Source organism: Amphiura filiformis, chromosome 2 (genome assembly GCF_039555335.1).
Source record: "Amphiura filiformis chromosome 2, Afil_fr2py, whole genome shotgun sequence".
NCBI lineage: Eukaryota > Metazoa > Echinodermata > Ophiuroidea > Amphilepidida > Amphiuridae > Amphiura > Amphiura filiformis.
In genome coordinates this window covers 69,407,899-69,433,335 of record NC_092629.1, presented here as the reverse complement: position 1 = coordinate 69,433,335, position 25,437 = coordinate 69,407,899, and the positions used below count along the sequence as shown (strand labels likewise).

At 35.5% G+C, this 25,437-nt stretch overlaps 1 protein-coding gene, 1 long non-coding RNA gene and 1 other non-coding gene across 3 annotated transcripts in view; 2 read left to right on the top strand and 1 right to left on the bottom strand.

Annotated features, from left to right (window-relative positions):
- Nucleotides 1–9,340: 9,340 nt before the first annotated feature.
- Nucleotides 9,341–11,713, bottom strand: LOC140136687 (uncharacterized). Its single transcript, XR_011856751.1, has 3 exons — nt 11,418–11,713; nt 10,071–10,159; nt 9,341–9,520 (listed from the first exon to the last, which is right to left on the bottom strand). It is a non-coding gene; the product is annotated as an uncharacterized lncRNA (long non-coding RNA).
- Nucleotides 11,714–12,467: 754 nt separating this feature from the next.
- Nucleotides 12,468–25,437, top strand: part of LOC140146557 (uncharacterized) — a 418,513-nt gene continuing 405,543 nt past the window's right edge. The window contains exons 1-5 of the mRNA XM_072168431.1: nt 12,468–12,578; nt 18,160–18,260; nt 20,470–20,582; nt 22,175–22,358; nt 22,762–22,866. Of these exons, the coding sequence (XP_072024532.1) occupies nt 12,500–12,578; nt 18,160–18,260; nt 20,470–20,582; nt 22,175–22,358; nt 22,762–22,866 (582 nt within the window). The 5' untranslated portion in view covers nt 12,468–12,499. The remainder of the gene's footprint in view (nt 12,579–18,159; nt 18,261–20,469; nt 20,583–22,174; nt 22,359–22,761; nt 22,867–25,437) is intronic.
- On the top strand, nt 21,540–21,612 carry Trnat-ugu (transfer RNA threonine (anticodon UGU)). Its single transcript has one exon. It is a non-coding gene; the product is annotated as a tRNA-Thr (tRNA).

Here is a 25,437-nt window from a genome sequence, read left to right as displayed (position 1 = left end):
ATTTTTCAAACACTCATATTAACCAGACTTCTCCCTAGTCTACTTGCCCACTGTGCATACCCTTGCTATTAGGCCTATGCACAAAACTCTGATTTGTATTAATTTGTGTACAATTGATACATTTTCATATATCTGATCTTTTCAGTCACCGTACTCCCTCTGTTTGTTAGCTTCCCAAGATTTTTACTCGGGCTTTCAGTTCGCGAAACTGTGATAGATTCTAAAATCAGAATTGTTCAGGATTGAAGTATAATAATAATTATGTTGTATTCTATAATAAAAGCCTATACCTATGGGCCTACTTTACTTTTACTGTCACTAATTTAAATTATAAACTTTTTTATAACCACTTACTACTAGATGACTTTGATGAATAAACATAAGCATATATATAATTTTGAGTTCAACTGAATGCATTGATCATGATCAATAACCAGTACCGGTAGCATAGCCGGGGGGAGGTCAGGGGTCAGGGGCAGAGTGCTCCTCTGACAAAAAAATGAAAGAGAAAATGAGGCGGGCAAAGGAAAAGAAAAGGGGCAAGGAGCCCCATTTCTACCAAAATTTAGCCCGATCATGGGCCAAAATAGTGTAAAATACGCAATTTTTGCGAGCTACCCACGCGCATTGTAGGCCTAAATATTTCCATCCCGATGATGGCCGAAAATAATGAAAAATACCAAATTTTTGCGCGCACATCGTCCCAATAAAGCCTTATTTTGGAAGCTCGAAGACATACACAGTCTCTATGTGATGCATGATGCAACTGTAATTTTTGTTTTTTTTTCCCCCCTCCCCCAACGACCAAAAAAGCTGACTACGCCCCTGTTAATAACATATTTTTATATCTAAAATCGAATATGGCATAGTCTAATAGAAAGTAAGAAGGGATATGTTGACAAGTAGTTCTGGTTGTAATTTTGTATTATAGGCCTATACTATAGGGAGTGTTCAGAAATTCTTTGGTGGGGGGGGGGGGCAAAAAGTTTTGGACCTTAAAAGAGGGGGGACCAAAAAGTTTTAGGTGGTATGAAAGGGGGGCCAAAAAAGTTTTCCGCTTAAAAACCCACAATTTTTCGCGCATTGAGACCTTCTATATCACTTTTAACATGAGCAAGTTTGGGTTTTCAATGCTTTTGCCAAAAATGATGGCACTTAGTGGCACATATATTAATTAATATAACATTAAAGATAATCAGCAACATGCAACATCTGGGTTGGTCTAACAAATACTGACACTTTTTATCATAGAATTTGATATCTCTTCAAACATGATTATGTACCAATCTGATCAAAATACAACTAAATCAAGAAAATATTGCAAATACATTGGATTTCTTTGCACGTAAACTGCACACTTCAGTTTACTATTTCTTATTGCAAAATTATTTTGTACACATAGGCCCTTGGGTAGATTTACCATAGGGCAGAGTGGGCACAGGCCCAGGTGCCACGGTCTTTGGGGGCCAAAACTGATACCTGTGTACATTTGTGTGACCAAATTAATCTCATATTTGACCATTTTACCTTTTTGCATAAATTAGTTCCAATTTTAACAATATTTGACCATTCAAGCTTCAATATGGCCAAATTTTTGCATTTGTACTATCATAATAGACACGGATCCAAATTATATGCTGATGTACCTATGAACCTCAAAATAAATCCTCTATTTCATTAATACCTGTAAAATCAGATAAACACCCTGATTTGGGACAAATCTATAAATTAAGTATAAAATGAAAATTTCCTTGTGCTTGTATTTCATGCGCAATTGCCCCACCGGGAATGTTTCAAACATTTACCTCCCTCAATGACATGTGACCCAGATACCACACCACTGGAAACAACACTAGGGGCCTATTTAGTATAATGTTTGTTATGATAATCGAGGGGGGGGGGTCAAAAAAGTTTTGTCTGTCAAAAGAGGGGGTCAAAAAGTTTAGCGGTCCATCGAGGAGGGTCAAAAAAGTTTTCGACCGAAAAATTGGAGGAAGACCAGCCCCCCACCAAAGTATTAATGAACACTCCCCTAATCCAACAGATGTTAAAGAGTTATATAATCGAAGAGAAAGACAGAATGAGTAAAATGGAAGAAAGAATGAAGGAAAAAGTGAAAGAAAGAAAGAAAGAAAGAAAGAAAGAAAGAAAGAAAGAAATGAAAAAGAAAGGTTGTAATGAAAAGAAAGAGAGAAAAATCGAAAGAAAGGTTGAAATGAAATGAAATGAAATGAAATGAAATGAAATGAAATGAAATGAAATGAAATGAAATGAAATGAAATGAAGTGAAATGAAATGAAATGAAATGAAAATGGAACGAGAGAATGAATGAACTGAATCTATTTTCACTGGCTTGACCTTTATCGAACTTTAGGGACCGATCGTTATTTACGGCAGGGGGGGGAATGGGTGTTTTGGCAAAAATATCGACAAAAAATTTCGCGTTCCCCCTCGCGTCCGCTCAAAATTTCGCGTTCCCCTTGTTTTCCCAATTTTCTCCATTTAAAATTTAACAATCCCCCCTCCTGGTTCAACTAAAATGTCAGGTTCCCCCTCAAGACCACAAAAAATTTCGTGTTCCCCTAAATTTACCCATTCCCCCCCTGCCATAAATAACGATCGCTCCCTTATCATTTATTTTACGGGGTCATCTTTTTGGTTTTGGCCAATCAAATCAATCCTACGGGCTGTTCTTAGTATAGTCTCGGTACCAGCCGGTTTGTGCTCCTCCGTCCCTAAACAAACCGTCTGGCGACAGCCTGAAATTGACAATCGCTGATTGGTTAATGAATTTTAATGAATATTCAAAAGCGTAGATATAAAAACATTTTCAATTGGCTGAGCAGAGTCACGTGAACGGAACCAGGAAGCGACTCACAACAGGGACTTCCGGGTTCAGTCATGGGCACACACCACTAAATAATCGTCCCATTGAAATACACGGGAAAATACAAGAAAGTAAGTTTGTTTTTCTACCCCATGTAACAACATTTTTAATATTTTGATCAAACTAGTGTCTTAAATAAAGATTAAACTTTTATTTAAATTTAATTTTTTGGGACAAGTTAAGACAAACTTAAAAGATACGAACTCCTGAACAGCGCCATCCCGAATTTCAGCCGACACGCTCGCCTCCTTACCAGTTCCGGCCATGATATTGTTCCGATGGCCTATTACCCATGCACATTCGATTCAGAAAATTTTCTGAACAGATATGTAATGTTGAGCTCCTATTCTATCTTTTTATCAAAACAACCAAGAGTCACTCAAATTTGGTTCCCTCGGGACGCCGATATATTTCGCATAGGTGCTATTTTTAACCGGAACTATGAAGGGTTACACCAAATGCGGAAGGATTTGGTGTAGTGCACCCTTATAAGAAAAAATATTTTTGATATTCTTTATTTTTGGAATCAGTGGTCAACATCCTAAAAAAGTGTAATTGCTTTTTATCGCTAGTCACTCCAAACTTATAAAACAGGGCTCCAAACAAGCTTGGACTGGGTGAAAAAATGATACTTTTCGCAATTTTCAGCATTCAAGGGCCAGAGCAACATTTGGACCATGTTAAACTGTATTTATAATCCCATTAACATCAGGAAAGTGACTTTGTTTACAAAAATATATGTACAATCACAAATTTAACATGACCGAAAAGCGACATATGTGATCATTTCACCCCCCACTCTTAGATCATGCATAATATAAAGACGTGTCAATAGGCATATGCCTTAAGTTTGGGGGGTGTTATGGGTAGATAGAACGGTAATTTGACACTCTAAAATGTTAAATTTCCAAGTTGCGTGTATTATTTTTGCAAGATCTAAAATTAAGAAACCCCATCATTAGAATTAATTGATAAATTTCTCTCTTGGGAATTGAACATTTGGTCATGAGATAAAAATGCCGTTATTTTGTCATCATTAGGCCATAATATAGTATGCTTTGACTTTAAATGTCTATTGAGAACCAATTAAAGGTTCAGTGATTATTTTCAAAACGGTTATAATTGAGTTTTGATCTTATAATTACATTTGGCATCAAAATAATTCCAAAGATGTTTCATTTTTTCAGCACCGAGATAACCAAAAGTGACCACTTCTATGATATTGGGGCCAAAATAGCTCAATTTCAAGCACGGTCTTAAATTGTCAATTCAACGGGAACTTGCGTTTTGAAGCTAATTTCTCGTGCGTTTAAGAATGAAATCGCGTATTTGTAGACGGAAATAGAAAAACAGACTTTTTTTCTTTGCAAAAACATCAGTTTCAGTCAAAAATCTCAACTTTTGGCACTTAAAATCAGGTATTAATCATGTACATAGCATTTAAAAATGAGTCTTCGAAGGGCACACACCACTAAATAATCGTCCCATTGAAATACACGGGAAAATACAAGAAAGTAAGTTTGTTTTTCTACCCCATGTAACAACATTTTTAATATTTTGATCAAACTAGTGTCTTAAATAAAGATTAAACTTTTATTTAAATTTAATTTTTGGGACAAGTTAAGACAAACTTAAAAGATACGAACTCCTGAACAGCGCCATCCCGAATTTCAGCCGACACGCTCGCCTCCTTACCAGTTCCGGCCATGATATTGTTCCGATGGCCTATTACCCATGCACATTCGATTCAGAAAATTTTCTGAACAGATATGTAATGTTGAGCTCCTATTCTATCTTTTTTATCAAAACAACCAAGAGTCACTCAAATTTGGTTCCCTCGGGACGCCGATATATTTCGCATAGGTGCTATTTTTAACCGGAACTATGAAGGGTTACACCAAATGCGGAAGGATTTGGTGTAGTGCACCCTCATGTGCGGAGAATGTAAACAACGTTGGTGTATGCTGTGGAGTTGTGGAAATTCGAGTAGAACTACAATATGGATTGAATCTGTATGCCAGTTTTGAGTGCTGTAATAAAGTGAGTATATTAAAAATGGTCCCGGGTAAGCTAAAGTAAGCTAGTAACAGCCAAATCAGTCAACGAGTTCAAGAAATGGTGTTGACACGGTTCTCTCCAAGTGGTACAACAAGTACACACATGGAATTGGACCCGATTGGCAGCAGAAGTCTTCTAACTCCTACTCATTTATTAGATTATGCAGTGTAATTTAGGTGTTTAAGGTGGGCATTTTATAGGCTTTTTATAGCCTCCATCAGAGCCCAAGAAGACAGTTGAATAAGTTACGACACGTAATGATGAAATAGCTATACGTACGTTTAATACGTACAATGTATGCAAGCTGCACTGTTTGAATAGTGTAGTAAGCCCGGGGTAGATTGTTGGTATTACTAAATCAAGTCAGTAACAAATTCCCCCGGCCAAATTCCCTTTTATTTTTACAGTACAAACTTAATTAAAAGGTCATTCCGTGATCCACAGCCTCATCCGGATCCCTCACTTTTCTCAAAAAATTAAATGTACCGGTACCAAATATTTCTTGCAGATTAATTCCTTTAGCAAAAATATCATCAAATTTGAATTTCGTTCTGGTATACCAGAGCGAAATAATATGTAGCCTGAGGTTTCCAGTGGTATAAAAATCTCAACCTTTTTGAAAAAAGTGGGGCCATGAGGCTATGGATTGTCATGAAATGCCCTTTTAACTAATTTAATATCAGTAATTGGTATGCCAGTGCAACGTAGCTCACAGTGAATGAAGCTTAGTGACTGGCATCGGGCCAGCACTGATCAGAATCGTTAAGCCTTCTCAACTGAAAGGCGCGCGCGCCATCTTGTGGCGCTTGGAGTCAGTCGAAGTGGCGCACGAAGTAGCGCACGGTAATTTTAATAATTTTTTCACATAAATCTTGAACAAAAAAGGGGGAAATACCCAATCTGGCCCTTTGAAAAACCTTAAAATCCATGAGCTTTTGGGGGCGCTGCCCCCTGGAACCCCCGATAAGGCATTACTGCACCTTACCAACTTGTCCGATGTGAAACAATAAAATATTTTATTCTATTTCTTTTAAAATTTACAGAAAGATTGACCAAGGCCTGGAAACTCAGTCACCTGGTTGTCGATATAAGGACCCACATTCAGCATATTGTGATAAACATTCCTCTGCAAGTCTGTTTAGCGGTGCAGTGTACTGCAGTGCCATGTGTGATAACAAGCACTCCACAAGTAACTTTTTGATTACCGGTAATACATTCCAATCAAGAAATTAAATCTAAGCAGTGGACTGTGACAACAAGTGTTTAAGGATTAATATTATGAAGAGAAGACCACTTCCAATAATCAAGTGAACAATTTTACTGTCAGCCTTTGGGCCAAGAGAAAGGAGATGCGTAATCCAATTTCAACTGGACACAGAGCGACCGTTTAAACAAACAAGCTTAGTAACAGTACCAGATTCCTGCACAGGTACACCATCGCCAAAGGTACTTGGCTGGTACTGTGCAGTACCAGGAGTACTACCAGTGTGGGACCAGTGCAGTACCACTGCTGGTAGATCCTGTGCAGTAGCAGTATTGGTACTGTGTAGGTACTTTGTGTGTACCAGCCTGGTACCTTGGCAATGATGTACCTACCTGTGCCCGTGAGAAATGGCCCAGTCAAGGACACATTTTGAAAAATTGGTGCACCTTCAGTATGTAATTGGTAAAAATAAAAGTCACAGCAAAACAATCTGGCTATCATTACGGTGGCATCTGCAAGTTTTTTTAAGTGGTGGAGGATAGGTCTTGATTCCCAAATTTTTCAAAATGTGTCCTTGACTGGGCCATTTCTCCTGACTTTTCAGCAATAGTGGGGGTATGGTCCCCCTTTGCGCACGCCACTGTCGTTACATCTGTTTACAGCTCCAAGTTATTTCTATTATTGTCAGGGAAATCCAAGTATTTTGAAACACTCCCAACTTACTTAGTCGAAGTCATGTGGCAATAGATGGCCTTATGGTCAGCGAACTGAGCTAGTTTTACATGAAATGTATAATTTCTTATGACTACAATCACTCTAAGTAGAACCATCAATCATGCTATATAAAAGGAACATTTTATTAAACCTCTTTACATAGTATCTGAAGATTTGCTTACCTTATTGAAGAAAAATTTGGTAACTTTTAACACAAACATTGTACATTACAGATGATGTTAACAATCATGACTTTGTTGTGAACAATGAAAAGAATAATAAATTACAAACATAATTATTTGCTTTGCTTGAATTTTCTTCAGTGTTAAATTTGATATCAAATAATTTTGATTTTTGAAATTGCAATGTAATACACATTATATGGCAAATGATTAAAAATTGATATTTTTGATATTTAACAGTACTCGAAGTAAACTTTATAAATCTGATGATTTATACTTATAGTGTATGTAGGTGGGATGAAAAGCCTGCGATCAATTGGAAATTTTACCTTTCGTATTGAAGATATGGATTTCCCAAAACACCAAAAAAAAATTCGAGGACTGTTATATATCAAAAATGTGAAAAATGTCAAAATATTAATTTGTCATAAAATTTCTATTACGATGATATGAATTTCAAAAAATGAAAATTATGTCTGATGTGCTCTCATGTCCCACAAAAAATGGCTTTCATTCCAGTTTATGTGTACGAGCCAAAAAGGACCAAGGTTAATAAATGTTGGGCACCATGAATGATCAAGTAGATGTAATGCCCCACATTTGATAACACTGGTCTCTAATTGTTTTACATGTCATTACCACTCTAATAAAGAATAGTTTTACCAAGAATGGCTTGTTACCTGGACAACACTAGGTATTAAGGTTGGTCTTAACCCTGGAATAATGGAAACTTTTGAGCCCCATAACTGCTAAATTGTTGGTCTGAGGTATATAAAAGTATACAAATTTAGAATAAAATAAAAAATAAATACATTTTGGATTTATATAGCACTCTTTCCTAGGTCTTACTATTTTAGAGGATTTTAATCCTCTATTTTTTTTTTTTTTTAATTTAATTTTTTTTTTTAAAGCACTGTAATTTCGCTGCCATGGTGAATCATCACAATCAGATCGCATCAACTAGGCCACGGCCGTTTGCAGCACAAACCTATCAGCACTTCCACCAATTATATGTGCAGCTCCCCAAATTCCATTGGGTGAAGAATGGCAAAAATTGACAAATCCATCTGTGAGGTCAAATTTGTGAAAAATGCTCAGTTTTGAACAAAACGTTTTTTCATCCAAATTATTTGGGGAAATGTAACAATTTTTTTTAATTTTCAAAAACTAGATATAGATATCTAGGACCCTTGAAAAAAAATGGAATTTTGACCAACTTTGAGAAATGTTCACCAAAAAAAGGTTGAAAAATGCTAAATTTTTCTCAAAAATAATTTTTAAAAGCCTGACTTTCAGATATTTTTGGTGAAGTTGATAAAAAAAAAGTCCTAGATATATCTATTTTTTTAAATTAAAAAAATAAAAATTTTATGAGGTTCAAAAGTTTCCATAATTCTGCAGGGTTAAGACCACCCCTACGCCATACTCATGACCACTTCTACTTCCTTTGTTACATAGTTACAGAGTCATTCCAGGTGATGCAACATTTTCTTTTTAATAATAAACAATTTGAAATCAAGCTGTGAGATCAGTTTCATCAAAACTGTAGCATTTGTTGATTACTATCACCATTACTGCATAGGCGGAAATTTTCACTAGGTTTTTTATTTTTGCTGTTAATTTCAGAAGCGTAAATTTTATAGCTTGCAATAATTATTTTTGAACCATATGTTGTAATAACCAAAACTTGAATACAAGAAACCTCAAAACAGTTAAAATCATGAAAAAAAAGTATACCGCTAAAATAACCTGCTTTGCAGTATACAGGGCGTCTCTGAAGAACTGTACCGTTGGAAATTGAATTTGTGTTCCTATTCATGCATCATAATTTGACTTGTGGAAACGATTACACTTTGAGGTGTAATTTTCAAATTGTTGTCATTCCAGACCCGATGGGTCAATTTTTAAAATTCAAAAAAATATGTGGCAGATGCTTTACCAAGCAACATCATTTTTGTTGTGGCATTATATATTACGGTTCTCACAAATTAAATTTTCTGACTGCACAGCTCTTTCAAAGACCCTGTATCATATCTGTTTCCTGTGTTATGATCTTGGCGCAATTATTCCCTTGTTTATGCAATCTTTTGTGTAATTCTGGAGCCCTAAATATTTTTTGTTCTGTTTTTCTTCACAATTCATTTATTGTACAGGTCTAACCTTTATCATTGGAGTTCTTTTGAAGCATCAAACAGGGAAATAGTGCAATGTTTCACAAATTAGTCACAAAGATAGCCAGACTTCGACATGTCATTAACTTAATTCAACCGTATTGATTTTTGCTGAATGCTGGTACTTTACATCCATTAACTGCATTATAATGTTATGTGAGAAGTTTGTGACAAATCCGTAGGTTGAATAATCCATTGAGCTCCAACAAGAATAGTTCCCTCCGTTGATTCAAAAATTAATTGTTTCCTATGTCCATGGTATAGCCATCACAAGGTCCATTTTCCAAACCATCATGCATGACCCCTGTAAAACAAGACAATAATAACAATTTTACATAATATAAAAACTTTTTTCATGCTTGTAATAGCATCTGGATGATTAATGTCTACATTGTACAGTTATTGCATGGATGAAATCTACCAGCATGAATATTCAACAGATGAATTTGCTGAATGAAAGAAGATTTGAACATTACAAGCTTCTTATTTCAGTGTCCAACACTTAACTTTGCTATGGAAGTACTCACAATGAAACACACCCATTTTTAGAAGTCATGGCATATTGAAATATACATGGCATGTACTGGTACATGGTAGTGTTACTGGTCTCTATACCAAGATCCTAATAATCTTCATTTTGTTATATAGATAAACTAAAGCCATATTAAAGCAAGAAAGCTTGAGCTGTGGATTAAAATGGACTTGATACTGAAATACAGTAAAGCAATGGAAGAAACCCCTGTTCTATGGGCTGACTGACTGACCCGAACAGTTCTGTGTCCTTTTGCTGTTGGCACTATTCTAAATAAAGAAGAAAAAAAAGCTGAGTTGACCTAGCGCATGTTTCTACTTACCGGTACTTGTAAGTATCAGGTCAATTGTCACAGAAATCCCACATTCATCTCTAATCTCCATTAATGTTGATATCTTGGTCAACTGCAAACTAAATACAAATGACAAGCATTGATGAGTGATGAGTAAAAAAAAAGATAATTACTGATGATACATATCTCAAGATAATTTGTTATCAATTATCTTAAGATATAAATTTATTATCTCAAGATATTTTATCTGGACAAAAATATATAGAGTACGGTATATGTAATATGTAATTTTTTTTTTTTATTTATCTTGAGATAATTATCTCAGGATAAATGATTGTCTCAGGATAATTGATTATCTCGAGATAATTGATTGTCTCAAGATAATTGATTATCTGAAGATAAGTGATAAGGTGATTATATAAGATAATATATGATCTCCAGATAAAAAATATTTTCTTGAAATAATTTATTATCTCGAGATAATTTATTATTTTGAGATAATTTACCTTATTATTATCTCAAAATAATTTATCATCTCAAGATAATTTATTATCAAGATTATTTATTATATCAAGATAACTTTAATATCTTAAGAAAATATATATTATTTCAAGATAACTTACCATCTCGCTTTTTTGCCTAGTAAAATTGTGAATTGATGACCTTAATTTTTAACCAGAACAATTAAAGCTCAAGAATCTAAAAAGTGAGTGGGGGGAGGATAAAATTTTTTCCTCAACATTTTTTTGTCATCGTTTATTTTTCATTAGTTACTTTACATAAAAATATTGTATAACAGCCCAAGTTGGTAAAAACCACACACTTTAATTTTTATATGACTCTTGTATTAAATTTGCCTATGGTTTTGCCAGCAACAGTCAATTTTTGCCGACAAAATTAAGAATTATTAGGGGGTGTCACACCCCATTATACTCGATACTCCCCCAGCTACAGCCGCGACCGCCCTGCATGCATATTGGATGTGTGCAAAACAAATTTGCAGAATTCATGCTGCATGATTACACATAGTACATGGAACTCTGCAGCATGCAATTGATACGTCATGCCGATAAATGATATGCGTCTGTTTTGCCCGGCTGTTTTGCACTGTCATGACTGTTTTTTAAGTTTATGCTTGCGAACTAGATCATACGTACTGCACTCACTGTTCATGTGTTCTGCATGTTCTGTATAAGCTTTCTGAATGTCCTGTACATACTAATCATGTTTTAAATAAATTTTATACATGCATGTCATGAATCAATCATGTTGACTCGACGTACTCACTACTGACTCTACTCTACTGTTGAGTATAAAACAGTGAGCTCGAGAAAACGACTCCATGAAATTACTATACCAATTACTCCGCACACTCACCTTTCTAACGCATTTGGTTTGTCTTGACAGAAACGTAGAGTCGAAAAAGTGAAGAAAACTACCGATTTTATTACACAAATAATATAATGTTTATCCCCGGTGCAGTGTTTATCAATGTTGCATACAGGCTGTAAGTTACGTATTCTGGGCTGTCACTAGTACTGGGATGCGTGCGCATCACATTCCTTATTTGTAAACCCAGTTTGTGAGCGGGTTAGGGTTCAGCCAATCAGAAAAGACGTACTATGAGGCTGTCGCCAGACGGTTTGTTTAGGGACGGAGGAGCACAAACCGGCTGGTACCGAGACTATTCTTAGTAGTAATTGATTTACTACACATGCGCAGTTTGTAATAATTAAAAGTCTGAAATATCCGAATTGCTCACAAGGCGGTAGACGAAGCACATTCTCCCACTGTTCTCGCTGACTATAATAGATAATAAGAGGGATTATTATTATGACTCAATCACCATATCGAATTATCGATGTACTTATACTACAGTGACACTGCCGTCCTGCTGCTGTTGCTTATTTTATATTATTTTAATAATACTTTTATCAAATTATAACTGATTGAGTCTCGAGTTATTTTAATAAAAGTTATTAAAAGTCCGTTTGTTTGTTTATTTATTTATTTTTATTTGGGTTTTTTTTCTTGGCTTTCTTTCTTTCTTTTAATAAAAGTTATTAAAAGTCCGGTTGTTTATTTATTTATTTATTTTTATTTGGTTTTTTTTTTCTTGGCTTTCTTTCTTTCTTTTAATAAAAGTTATTAAAAGTCCGTTTGTTAATTTATTTATTTTTATTTGGCTTTTTTTTCTTGGCTTTCTTTCTTTATTTTAATAAAAGTACTTAAAAGTCTGTTTATTTATTTATTTTTATTTGCTTTTTTAAAAACATTGATACATAGCACATGCTCCGTTGGACACATAGAGCACATGCTCCGTGCAGCGACACTACGATTATTGATCAACAACCGCAGGATCGATTGGGAGATTATAATCCAACGAGAACAGTGGGAGAATGTGCTTCGTCTACCGCCTTGTGAATTGCTCTATCAAAAACAAACGCAAAGGTATCAATATGTCCCGAAAAGAACAGTATAAACACGGTGCATCTGGTACAAGTAATATACGGGAACGTTGCCGAGGTCAGGAAGTAGGTAAGTGTATGAATTGTGTGCCGCATTGCTTGGTAAGAATAGTTATATTTCAGGGTTTGTTTATTTTTGTAATGACTGCCGAATTTTGAAACATGTGCAGAGATGCCGGGCAGAGATGCAGCGATTTTTATCGAGAAATGTATCCTGCATCAAGTCAATATAGTTAAAGGTGTATTTAAAGGGGTATTCGAACGGTCATTATAAAGCGTATTGATGTACTATATCACAAGACGTGGTTATTAGTACTACTTAACAACCTGCATTTGTGCCCAGCAAACACACAACGTTTACAAAACGTTTTTGTTAGGTTCTGGGTAGGTCTGTTACGTCTTCGTCTTCCAAAACGTTTTTAAAACATTTTTAAAACGTTGTGATTTGGTCATAATGTTGAAGCTTTAATTTCGTTTCATTAGGACGTTCACATGACGTTTTGTGGACATTATAAAATGTTAACGTTATTTCGCGACGTTTATAAAACATCCGCCTGCAACATTCTCAAAACATTTTGCGCCGATGTCTGTTAAACGTTTCTTAAGTTTATCGATAGAATATTGGAAATGTACAATAGAATGTAGGCCTAAAAGAAAAATTTTAACTTCTACAAGTAGAAATTTGATTTTAATTTATTCATAAACGTGTAGCCTACATATGAACTTGAAGATGCCGCGTTTATTTGCATTTTCCATAGACCTACATGTATGAAGTCAATATAAATAATAATTATTGCGATTTTGTTCTAGTCAATTATTTATATATTCTTGCATAAATAGTTGTCAAATATTTCAAATAGTGAAAGGGAAGTTAGCCTCGATCAAAGATTTAAAATGAACCCGGGCAAACGATGTAGATGTGCCTACGACTACGTACACTCTCACTTTGTGTCTTGACCTCAAGACTATAGCGCCCACGCATAATATGGAAAGACATTGGAATGTCACAGGTTGAACTTGACCTAACGGTTACTCGCCGAAAGCACAGTACTAGTATATGTATGCCGTTATCTCACGGTGACATGGCTCCGGGAATAATTCCTCTAGTATGTATATTATCAAAACAACATTTTCCAAGGAGTGACTGTGACATTTTCAGGTAGGCCTATTTATATTAAAGTGATGTTTTTTCCGCGATTTGTGTTACCGACTAACCACTTCCCTGTGAAAACGGAAAGTGTGGTGTAGTCTTTGTAATGTAAGTGTCTTGTTGGTACATGTATTGGCGGTAGATACATGTAATATTAACATGATTAAGGTACCAACATAATAGTTATCCCAAACAGGTATAGGCATAACAATGGTGTGTTTCTGCTTCGTGTATATATTTCCCGGGATCATGCGGATATTCCTGCCGGTAAAATACAGAACCTGCTGCTGCTGCTGTCGCTGTCGAACATGGAACTGTTGAGGTCATACGTATTACCTGGCAGGGCATAGGAAAAATATTTCCTGTCTGGGAACTTAAACTATGTTGCTTTAAATTTTCTGTGAAATTCGCGAGCGCCTTGTCGCTCGCCCTAAACGGTTGGGGTCCAGGGGCTCAAAAAGCCTAAAAAGCTCATGGATTTTAGTCTTTTAAAATATGATTTATGTATGCATTTATGTTAAAAGTACTGTAAAAGTAAGAAATCACCATTCTGAGGCTCTAATTCAGGCATGAGAGTGGGCTTTGATAAAAAAACTCTAAAATATTATCCATGTGGGTTGAGGAGGCAGAGCTGCCCCCCCGCAGGGGTAGAGTCCAGGCGATTTTAGCAGATTTAACACCCCAAAAGAGGCCATTTGTGACATAAAAAATGCATATATCTATGTTAATGTAATTCTTGGCCTGTTTCAGACATTTTTGAAAAAAATGCTTCCTTCATCCTAAAAAGGTGGTTTTAAATGTTCAGTTTCCTATACTTTTGTACATGAGAGGCATTCTTCAAAGTGTTTTCTTTGCCTAATAACATGGCCTACATGGCTGAAATTGATATATAATGCACAATATAAAAACGATGATTCATAAAATTTTTAACACCCCCCTTTTCGGGTATGTGGGAGGGGGCCCCCATGCGGGGGGAGGGCCTACTAATGTGCATGAAGAATGCATTGTATGATAAAAGTAATGTGTAAAATACGCTACATTTTATGCTCTACAATACAACAATGAACAAGAGTTGAGTGTTGGAATTCCTCATCTTCAGAATTATCTTGTGAAATTCATTTCCGACATGGTCAAGTAATTATAGCATTAATTTTAATAACATTTTTTTTCTGGCCTTACACAAACTCTAACCCATCTCACAAACCTTACTATAAATATAACCAAACCAAACTTAACACCCTTGCCCAACCCCCAAAAGAGAATTAGGGGTGAACTTGATTTCACCCCAAAATCGGACCTACATGTATATATAGCATGTTTAGTATTATTAAATGCATGAATATATAAAGTTTCAATTACTTTATTTAGCCTCATCTCATCAAAATAGCTATTTTATGGCATATTATAGGAAGGAGAAAGCTTTCACATAATTTTGGAAATTAAAAAAAAAATCTAAAATTCTGAAAATACAAAAAAAATACATTTAAGTGCAGAAGTTTTTTTCTTCTGGTAAGAATTTTTTCTTGCATGCAACATCCTTTTTCTTGCAGGTTAGAAATTTGATAAATAGGTCCATGCATGCATTTTGTATATGATGACCCATTTATCAAATTTCTACCCTGCAATATCAAAGCTGTTGCATGTAAGAAAAAAGTTCTTACCCAGAAGAAAAAAGCTTTTGCACTTCAATATATTTTTTTTGTATTTCCAGAATTTTAGAAATTTTTCAATTTTCCAAAATTATGTGAAAGGTTTCTCTTTTATTTTATTACCAATAAAAATAACAATTTCCATGAAAATTGAAATAAGGCAAATTTAAAGTAATTAAAACGTTATAAACACATTCATGCAATGCATTTAAAAACATTAAATATAGGTCAGATTTTCTGTCATTTTCAGGTGAAATCAATTTCCCTTTGGGTTTTGGGTTATGTTAAAGGTTAGTTTGGCTTGGGTGGTTTGAATACATGCAGTAAGGTTAGAAACTTAGAAAAAATTTAAAAAAAGAAAAAAAAAATCATTTTTTTTTTTTTTTTTTTTTTTTTTTTTCAATTTTTTTTTTCTGTGACCTCCAATTTTTTTGCTGGGAACGGCGCGGCCGCGTTACCGCGGATTTCGAGGGCCTGTTACCTGGTGTGAAACATTATTCTATCATCATGGTAGACGTATCACTACACACGGTTCTCGTGTTTATACTACAGAGTTTTCGTCCGGTGTTTCCGTCACTTGGTCACTGTAAAACTGCCATGGACCGCGTTTTTTCCCCAGGAGCCGGACCTATAGTTTTGTATATTATGTATAATATTTTTGGTACTTTTGTAAAGTGTACTAGTAAAAGTTGTCTATACGTCATTAAAATGTTCTAAAAATGTTGTAGAAAGGTAACATACGTTTTCTGATGGTGACAAGTGCGTCCTGTAATAAAAAAAACCAAAATATGCAATACGTTTTTCACGTTCCTATAACGTTTTCAGGACGTTTTGGACGTTTCTACAACGTTAAGTAGTACGTCCGTTGCGTGCTACAACGTCCGACACGCTTTCTGTAGGTCCTGGATACGCCCTGGGTGACAGAAAGAAAGGTTTTTAAAACGTTTTATACGTTAGAAAACGTTTTAGAACGTCTTTTAATAACGTTTTTTAGAACGTAAAAACCTTCAACAAAGTTATGTGTTAAAAACGTTTTATCGAAACGTCTAGAAAACGTCAACGATACGTTCTCAGAACGTTCAGAGAACGTTATTTGGTTAGCTGGGTGGTAGTCACGATTTTACGTTGTCACTATTACTGTATAGGTATCCCAGGCAAACCTTAGTTAACACATTTGCTAGTCAGCGAAATTCGCCGAGACCGGGCCCAAACACAATGCATATTTCCCTAGAAATTTGATTTTTTTTTTGAGAATAGGTCGGTGAAGGAAACCTACATAAATATGTTTTCTATACTTCACTTGACCCAAATATATGATTTTTATGGTGATAATCAAGTCGCACATGGAATTTTAGAGGTATTTTGATAGCAGAAAAAAAAAAAAAAGCTGCTATCGCCATGAGACTAAGATCTAGAAACACCCCTAAATGCCGTTTTGGGGGATTTTGCTAGCATAATCTTTTTAATGAAAGTCAATCTTTGACAAGATGTAACTTTGTTACGGAAAGTGCTATGACAAAACTGTTTTCAGTTTTGGCTTTCTTTACTCAAGGGCTTTAATTTGATATGTAAAATGATGCAGTTTGATGGCAAATTTGAATTCACCTAGCATACCTATATTACTTTTGCATGGACAGACATTTTTTTGCGGGCTCGCTAGGATTCTAGCGAGAAGATTTCTTGCAATATTTGGCTTATTTACCATCCAATTTATAGCCTTCAATGTACCTGTATATCGTTAGCATATCAAGCACGGTCAAAAAAAGTTTTTTGAGGTTTCTGATCATCACGATGAAACATTTTTTAAAAAACACGACTTTCTCAGTTCTCCCAGCCATTTTGTTTACTTGTTGTTATCAACGTCACCAATTAGTCTCGACCTCACTTGTGCAACGTGGCTATATCGCGAACACGACTTGATGACAGAAACCGGCTGTAAATGAGGTGGGTCATCTCGTGACTTGCATTGTTTCACCACCGATCACGCTAGTCGGACGTAGGGGGGTCGACGGCTTGGAAATTACCTTTTAAGTATCAGAAATTCCAAGTTTAATTTACTTGGATACATTGAATAAGATAACTATGATTTGGAGATCAGATATGTGAGTACCAATTTCATATAAATTGACTGGATTGCAAAAAAAATTGTTGAAATGTTTGAGCTGCGCAAAACGTTAAGTGTGTAAATCCCATTGACACACAAAATGGCATAAGCCAGTCTCAGTGTACAAACGGCGTACACGAGACTGGCAAGCGAGTCTACATTTGTGGCTGTGTGTTAACAAATACCGTATTGTCTGTAATAAACGCTCCCCTCTAATAAATGCCTCCTCTAATTTTTCAATGAAAATTGACAAACATGCAAGCATTTCCATGCCATATCGTGTGAGTAAGCATAAAACTTGCATCAGTCATGTCAGTGATGATCGCTAAATTGCATAGACAAAACCTATTATGACTTGTACATCCATCCATTTCATTGCCTAATTATGGTAGAATTTTACTAATTTCATCAGATTCTTGCTTGATGATGCACTTACGGGTGAAATTTTGTTGCATTTACCACGAAAATGTCATTTTCCATGCGATTATGTGGATGCCATCATCAGTAGTACCGGTAGTATTAGTATAGTCGTAAATACCTCCTTTCTACAGGTGCACCAATGGGAATTTGGACCTGATTTTTAAGTCTTTTTCACTGAAATTTCACTTTTATTAAACGCCCCTTTTGGGAAAAATGCAACGTCCCCAGGACAGGACGTTTATTACAGATAATACGGTAATAAAATATGATTGCATCGCACACATCACCTTTATTCATGAGATTATGACTGACTTTATGTTATTTCCAGGAATCAGAAAACAGAGACGAGAGAAGCTGTTAAATTCTAAACGTGTTAGATTAGAAGAAGTAGCAGAGGAACTTGAAGAAGTTGAATATACTGTTGAGCAGGTAAGCTTAAGGGATCTAAAATGAGCGTTTATTGCGTTTCGACAGTATTTTTTGTGGGACATGAGAGCACCTCAGACCTATCGAATTGCATTCTGAATACGAAGCCTGTCTTTCTGATATCAAATAATTTTCATTTTTTGAAAATCACAATACTATAATACAAATTTTATGACAAATTATAAAAATTTGATATTTTTCAAATTTTTGATATATAACAATCATCGAAGTATATTATATAAATTTAATGATATATTCTTAAAGTGTATGTAGGGAGGAAAAGCCGACGATCGATTGAAAATTTTGACCTTTCATATTGAAGATATGGATTTTTTCCCAAAAGACCTAATTTTTTAGGTGTTTTGGGGAAAAAATCCATATCTTCAATACGAAAGGTCAAAATTTTCAATTGATCGTCGGCTTTTCATCCCACCTACATTCACTTTCAGTATAAATCATCAGATTTATAAAGTTTACTTCAAGTACTGTTAAATATCAAAAATATCAATTTTAATGATTTGCCATAAATGTGTATTAAATTTTTAAAAATCAAAATTATTTGATATCAGAATGACATTCTTCGTATTCAGAATGCAATTCGATATGTCTGATGTCTAATGTCCCAAAATAAATACTGTCCAAACGTTCATATCCCACCTCTTAAGGGATGATGTGTTCTTTGGTTTGTAGGTGCCTCCAAAAAAATTTCAGAATAAAAGTGAACCAATCACAATACCAATCAACAGTGTACTTTAATAATTAATTATGTAAATTCTATGCAAATTAGCTCATGAATAATTAATGAGTTCATAGCCAGATATGATGAAAAACATATTTTGATTTACATTTTTGAAGTGTATGAGTACATCAATGTGGCATTTTCATGCAGTTTTAAATACACTGCCGTGTTTCTATATATACACCAAAAATTTTTATGATGTGTATGGTAGTTATATTAGGAAATATTGTTGATAGAGAAGTGATAAATTATCAAAAATGTTCAAAAGATAAGACCTTATTTATGAAAATATTTTTTACATGCATATTAAGCCATTTTGTGCCATATGGCACGAAATTGATGAGGGGTAATAGAATAGGGTTAAATTCGCAGTTGTTGGCAACTTATAAAATAAAACACATAAGAAATTTCTTCATTTCAACATATTCGCAGGTTATTATTTTCGTGGTTACATACTAATCTGCGAAATTCACAAAAATAAAACCACTGCAAAAATCTCAGTGTATACTGTATTATGATAATAAAGCAAATTCATTAATCCACTGTGCAGCTCTAACGCAATAACTGATCAAACTTGGAACGGTGATAGGATATGGTGGCCTGATGTCCTGTATAGTTTTGTGCCATGTTATTTGCATATTTATGAATATATTGGATGATTAAATAAGGTCATGACTTTCATAGGGGGTGTATGGATTTCAAATAGTAGAGCCCCTTTTGGTTATAAAGTAAGTTTTCTTCATGACATCTATGTGGGCCCATAGATTGTCAGCCATCTTGAAGGGTGATGTGGCAAGGATGCAACTCCAATCTCTAACACTTATTCATCTGGCCAGTTTACCCATGCATGCCATCAAGATTGAAATTCACCATGGTGAGCATTAGATTGAAACAGGTGGCCACTACTACCCACCCTTGCTCCATTATCATGACCATGATATGAAAACAATTATAATTTGATGATAATTTCAGTCTTTAAATAGATGACCTTTGCATACTTGTATATATATGTGACGTATCATGTGAAAAGGAGATACTTTTGGGCAGGTTATCAATTTTGAGGTTTAAAATATCTTAAATATAGAGATATTTTGCTCCACAACGCTAACGCCGTTTTCCCCAATGAAATCGGACATTCTGAAGCGAAGATATTGAGTTCGTAAGTTATGGTATTATAAAATTAGAAATTGAGATATTGGCCTTTAAAAATATTATTGACAACGTTGAGAGTAGGTATTACCTCGAAAAATGTCTCAAAAAATTTAAGATGCCAGTTATATTCCGGTCTGAAACTATCAGACAATATTTTAAACATTAATAACATCACAAATTCGCAACAAACCTAAATTGTGAAAAAGTCACCCCCGGGCAGATTTTTGGCTATTTCTCCATTTATGATCCTGCCCAAAAGTGTCTCCTTTTGACATGACATGTCACATATATTAACATATTTTTATGATGTATAATTTCTAGGTGAAACACACCAGCAAAGCTCTGCAGGTTCACAGCAATGATAGGTTGTCACTCTTGAAAACATTGAAGAAGATGTTTGCCCAGGGCAGTGGATTGGTAGAGGCATTCTTAAGGTAAGTGGCTTATTGGTAGCTAGAGATGGGGTTGAGTCTAGAGAAATGGGGATTGGGGTAGAGGTTTTGTTAAGGGTGGTCTTAACCCTGAAATTATGGAACTTTTGGGCCACATAACTGCTAAATTGTTGGCCTAAAGAATATAAAAGTATACATATTTAGAATGGCAAAACTTGATAAATTCATCTTAATTTGGGCCAAGATTATTTTTGTTACGTTGACCAAAAACTTTTGGGCCCAAAAAATATTTTTATTTTATTTTGGCCCAAATTTGACCTCACAGTTGAAATCATCAAGTCTTTGCTATTCTAAAAATGTATACTTTTATATTCTTTAGACCATCAATTTAGCAGTTATGAAGCCCAAAATTTTCTATAATTCCAGGGCTGACCTATAACAGAGTGCTGGGGCTGGGTCTAGGGAAAGGGTTTGAAGAAAGGAGTGAAACTACTACTGCCTTTCCACCAATGATAAGTTGACACTCTTGAAATCTTTGAAGAAAATGTTTGACCTGGGCAGTGGATTGGTAGAGGTGTTGTTATGGTAACTGACTTATTAGGAGCTATACCATTCTTCACCCTGATGTGGCAGTGATGTCAACGCGTTGAAGCAGCTGTTTCTATGTGGCGTCTTTAAGCGCATGCGTGTGTACACCAGCACTTTGAGCGAAGGCTAGCGATTTGATGGGTTTAGAGAAGGGGCTTGGAGAAAGGAAGGGATACCACTGCCTCCCCAGTAATTATAGGTTTTCACTCTTGAAGACCTTGAAGAAGATGTTTGACCTGGGCAGTGAATTGGTACTAGAGGTGTTATTCAGATAACTGACTTATTGGGAGCTGGCATTGGGTGTAGAGAAAGGATTTGGAGAAAGGAGGGGCCACTATGGGCTACTTGTGGGGAGGAGATAAGTTTAAGTGACCGCTTATAGGTCCTAATTTCAACCAGCTTAATCACAAAGCTCCTGTGGCCAAGTGGTTAAGGCATAGGTTTTGTAAACCTGATGTCCTGGGTTCAATTCCCAGGTGGATCACTTTTTCTACTTGGTGAAAAATTATGTTTACTACCATTGCCTTTTCAAGAAGGATATGTTGATACTCTTATTAGACTTTGAAGAAAATGTTTTCCCAGGGTAGTGGCTTAGTAAAAGCATTTTTAAGGTGGCATGTCGGGGGGGTCATGATGGGGGCTGGAGGATGGAGTCACATCACATAAAAACAGGGCAGTTATTTCCAAAATTGAACTGTGAAAGGAGCCAGATAATTTTTAAACCAAGTTATAGACCTGCTGTTGTGCTTTGATGTTGCCTATCAGCAGTGGCGGCACCAGGAACTTTTGGGGGGCATGGGGGGGCAAAATCAACACATTTTGTGCAAAATTGCATCAAAAAGTGGAAATTTTTGTAATTTTAGGTTTTTACTGGGGAAAACAGGGGGCAAGAGTTCTGACTGTGGGGCATCCCCCCTCCCCCGTGGCACCACCACTGCCTATCACTTACCTCGTAAAATGAATTTTTGTTTAGAGTACTATTTTAGTCAAATTAGTCCAATTAGTTAAATTGCTTGATTGTGTTTCCCATTACTGATATTTTTTAGCGTGGACAACTCCCTACGATGTCTGGTAGGCCTGCTAAGTGGAACGGACCCAGCATTACAGCTAGAAGCAGCATGGTGTGTGACCAACCTATCAGCCAGTATACATGAACATTGTTTGTTAGCCCTTAAACATGCTGCGCCTTATCTCATCACTTATCTGAGTGGCCAAAATGCTGTATTACAGGTAAAAAAAGCATGTCTTTGTATCAGGGTACGGAATAAGAATTCCAAATTTCTTACTTGTCTGTCTTTCCTAGCACCAAAAAGCACTGTCAGTGTTTAGGGTTAAAGAACCTCATGACTAGGGCTCAACCGATTATCGGATCGGATATCATCATATCGACCCGATATTTGCAATATCGGATCGGATATCGGTAAAAAAAAAATTTAAAAAAAAATTTCTGCAACTTTAGAGAACCACCGGACGTATTCTGAAGTGCTAGGATCATTCACAGGTATATCGGCCGATATTATAAAATCGATATTGGATATCAGATCGGTAGACAAATGCAATATCGGTTGAGCTCTAGCCTACTCATGACTTTGATTTGTAGCTTCCATGCAATATTTTTATCCTATTACTATAGGACCAGTGTTGCTGGGCTCTTGGCAACATCGCCGGGGATGGACCTGAATGCAGGGATACATTACTTACCCAAGGAGCACTGCAACCTATGGTTAATCTGTTGGAGGTAAGTTTGCATAGTTGTGTGTCGGGTGTCTTGGTGTCTGTCTGTCTGTCCAAGGCTATATTTGTGTGTCTTTTTTGCGTACTAAAACTAGCTTGTGTGTGGTTTTTTTCTTGTGTGTTTAGACACAGAAGCAATATCTTTCGGGGGTGTGTAGAGCTCATTTTTAAAGGTATTGAAAAAGGTACACAAGCAACAACAACAAAAAAAAGATACACAATATGAAAAAAAAGACACACAAGGTGTCCGGCAGGTGTCTGTTATGTGTCCGTCTGGACAAAAAGACACACAAGAAAAATCACACAAGTCTTACAGACACACAAGTACCTGTGTGAGTAGGGGTGTCTGTCTGTCATGTTTGGAGTACTACAAGGACAACTTTAACCAATGGTTAACCTATTGAATTGGAACGGAGGTAAGTTTGTATGTTTGTTTATCTGTTTGTCTGTTTGCCTGTCAGTATATCTTTCTATCTAGCTCAGGGGTCGACATCTACAATGTACATTAAGGCCTGTGGTGTAGCATTTGTCATACCTGTCAATTTTTTGCGGCCCGCGACACCAGAAAACAACGAGAAAACAACAAGAAAACAAGTGAAATTACTTTAGTTTGAAAGTGCTGGATCTTAAGTAGTGTTTGAATTGCTTTGAGCAGGTCTTCAGAGTGAAATCACTGAAAAAATGTGCTTAACCAATAACCATGCTGACATTGATAGTTCCAAGTTTCTTAATATGACGAACCACTACCCTAAGCCAATGGACAAAGTTACACTCATTTTAAAAAGACAAAATATACTGCACCCAGAAAGTATCCTTACACTTGAAAAAAACTGGGAAAAAGTTCCTACTTTTAAAACTAAACCATATTTGGGTAACTTTGTTTTTTTTTATAGACGCATCATCTAAACTTGCATATTATGACACCCCATTGAATCCAATGTGACCTCCAGAAGTAAAGTTACAAGCATTTGATTGGACAAAGGTCCAGTTTTTAAAGTGACAAACTGGCCTATACAAGGCGAAAAGATTCCAACAAGCGCAACAAAGAGACAACACAGTTTCTTCAGTCACGCTTTATTTAAAGCAGTAAGTTTTTACTTGATTTTTTCTTCTCTGTACTTTTCACAACTTTTATTTTATTTTTCAGTTCTTTTGTTTCAATTTTCTGTAGGTCCTTTTCTTTAAGGGATCTAGAATGAGCGTTTATTGCGTTTCGACAGTATTTTTTGTGGGACATGAGAGCACCTCAGATCTATCGAATTGCATTCTGAATACGAAGCATGTCTTTCTTATATCAAATAATTTTCATTTTTGAAAATCACAATATAATACAAATTTTATGACAAATTATAAAAATTTGATATTTTTCAAATTTTGATATAATAACAGTCCTCGAAGTAAATTTTATAAATCTAATGATATATTCTTAAAGTGTATGTAGCTGGGAGAAAAAGCCGACGGTCAATTGAAAATTTTGATCTTTCATATTGAAGATATGGATTTTTTTCCCAAAAAGACCTAATTTTTTTTTTGTGTTTTGGGGAAAAAAATCCATATCTTCAATAATTTAAAGGTCAAAATTTTCAATTGATCGTCGGCTTTTCATCCCACCTACATACACTTTAAGTATAAATCATCAGATTTATAAAGTTTACTTCAGTACTGTTAAATATCAAAAATATCTATTTTTAATGATTTGCCATAAAATGTGTATTAAATTGCGAATTTCAAAAAATCAAAATAATTTGATATCATCAGGACATTCTTCGTATTCAGAATGCAATTCGATATGTCTGATGTGCTCCAATGTCCCAAAATAAATACTGTCCAAACGTTCATACCCCTTCCCTTAAGTTATTTTGATCCCATCAATATCTTGTGTGGCCACCGTTATTGTCTATAATGGCTGTACATTGTCGTTGCATGCTCCCGAACAGGTGCATATGGGTCAGTTTGTCCACCCTTCTAGAATCTGTGGTTTGTCACTTTTAAAACTGGATCTTCGTCCAATTAAATGCTTGTAACTTTACTTCTGGGGGTCACATTGGAATCAATGGGGTGTTATAATATGCAGGATCAGGTAGTACATCTATTTAAAAAATACATTTACCCAAATATGGTGTAGTTTTAGGAATTAGGAACTTTTTCCAAGTGTAAGGATACTTTCTGGGTGCAGTATATATTTAATGCACAATCAAAATAAATTTGATCTATTATTTAAAAGCAAATCATGATTGAAATCAATATTTCAGCTGAATATTGAAGAATATAATATCCAATTTTATTTCATACCAAACTTTCCCAGGCAGTGTTGGAATTGCAACGGCACACATGCAATGCTGCCCTCTATAGTTACCACTCAATGCTGTTAGATAAGAAAATTTGTTGCCTGCATGATAACTTTTGGTGGGTGTTGAAATGTCGCCCTCATGCACTGGTTGCATTGATATTGCTGGAAACCAAAAGCAGGTCATTTTCCACCTTGTTATGTAATTGACACAAAAATTAGTGTTTGGTATTTTATAGTTTATGCGCAGGGATTAGTTAGTTTATTGCTAATAATCTTAGGCATGTT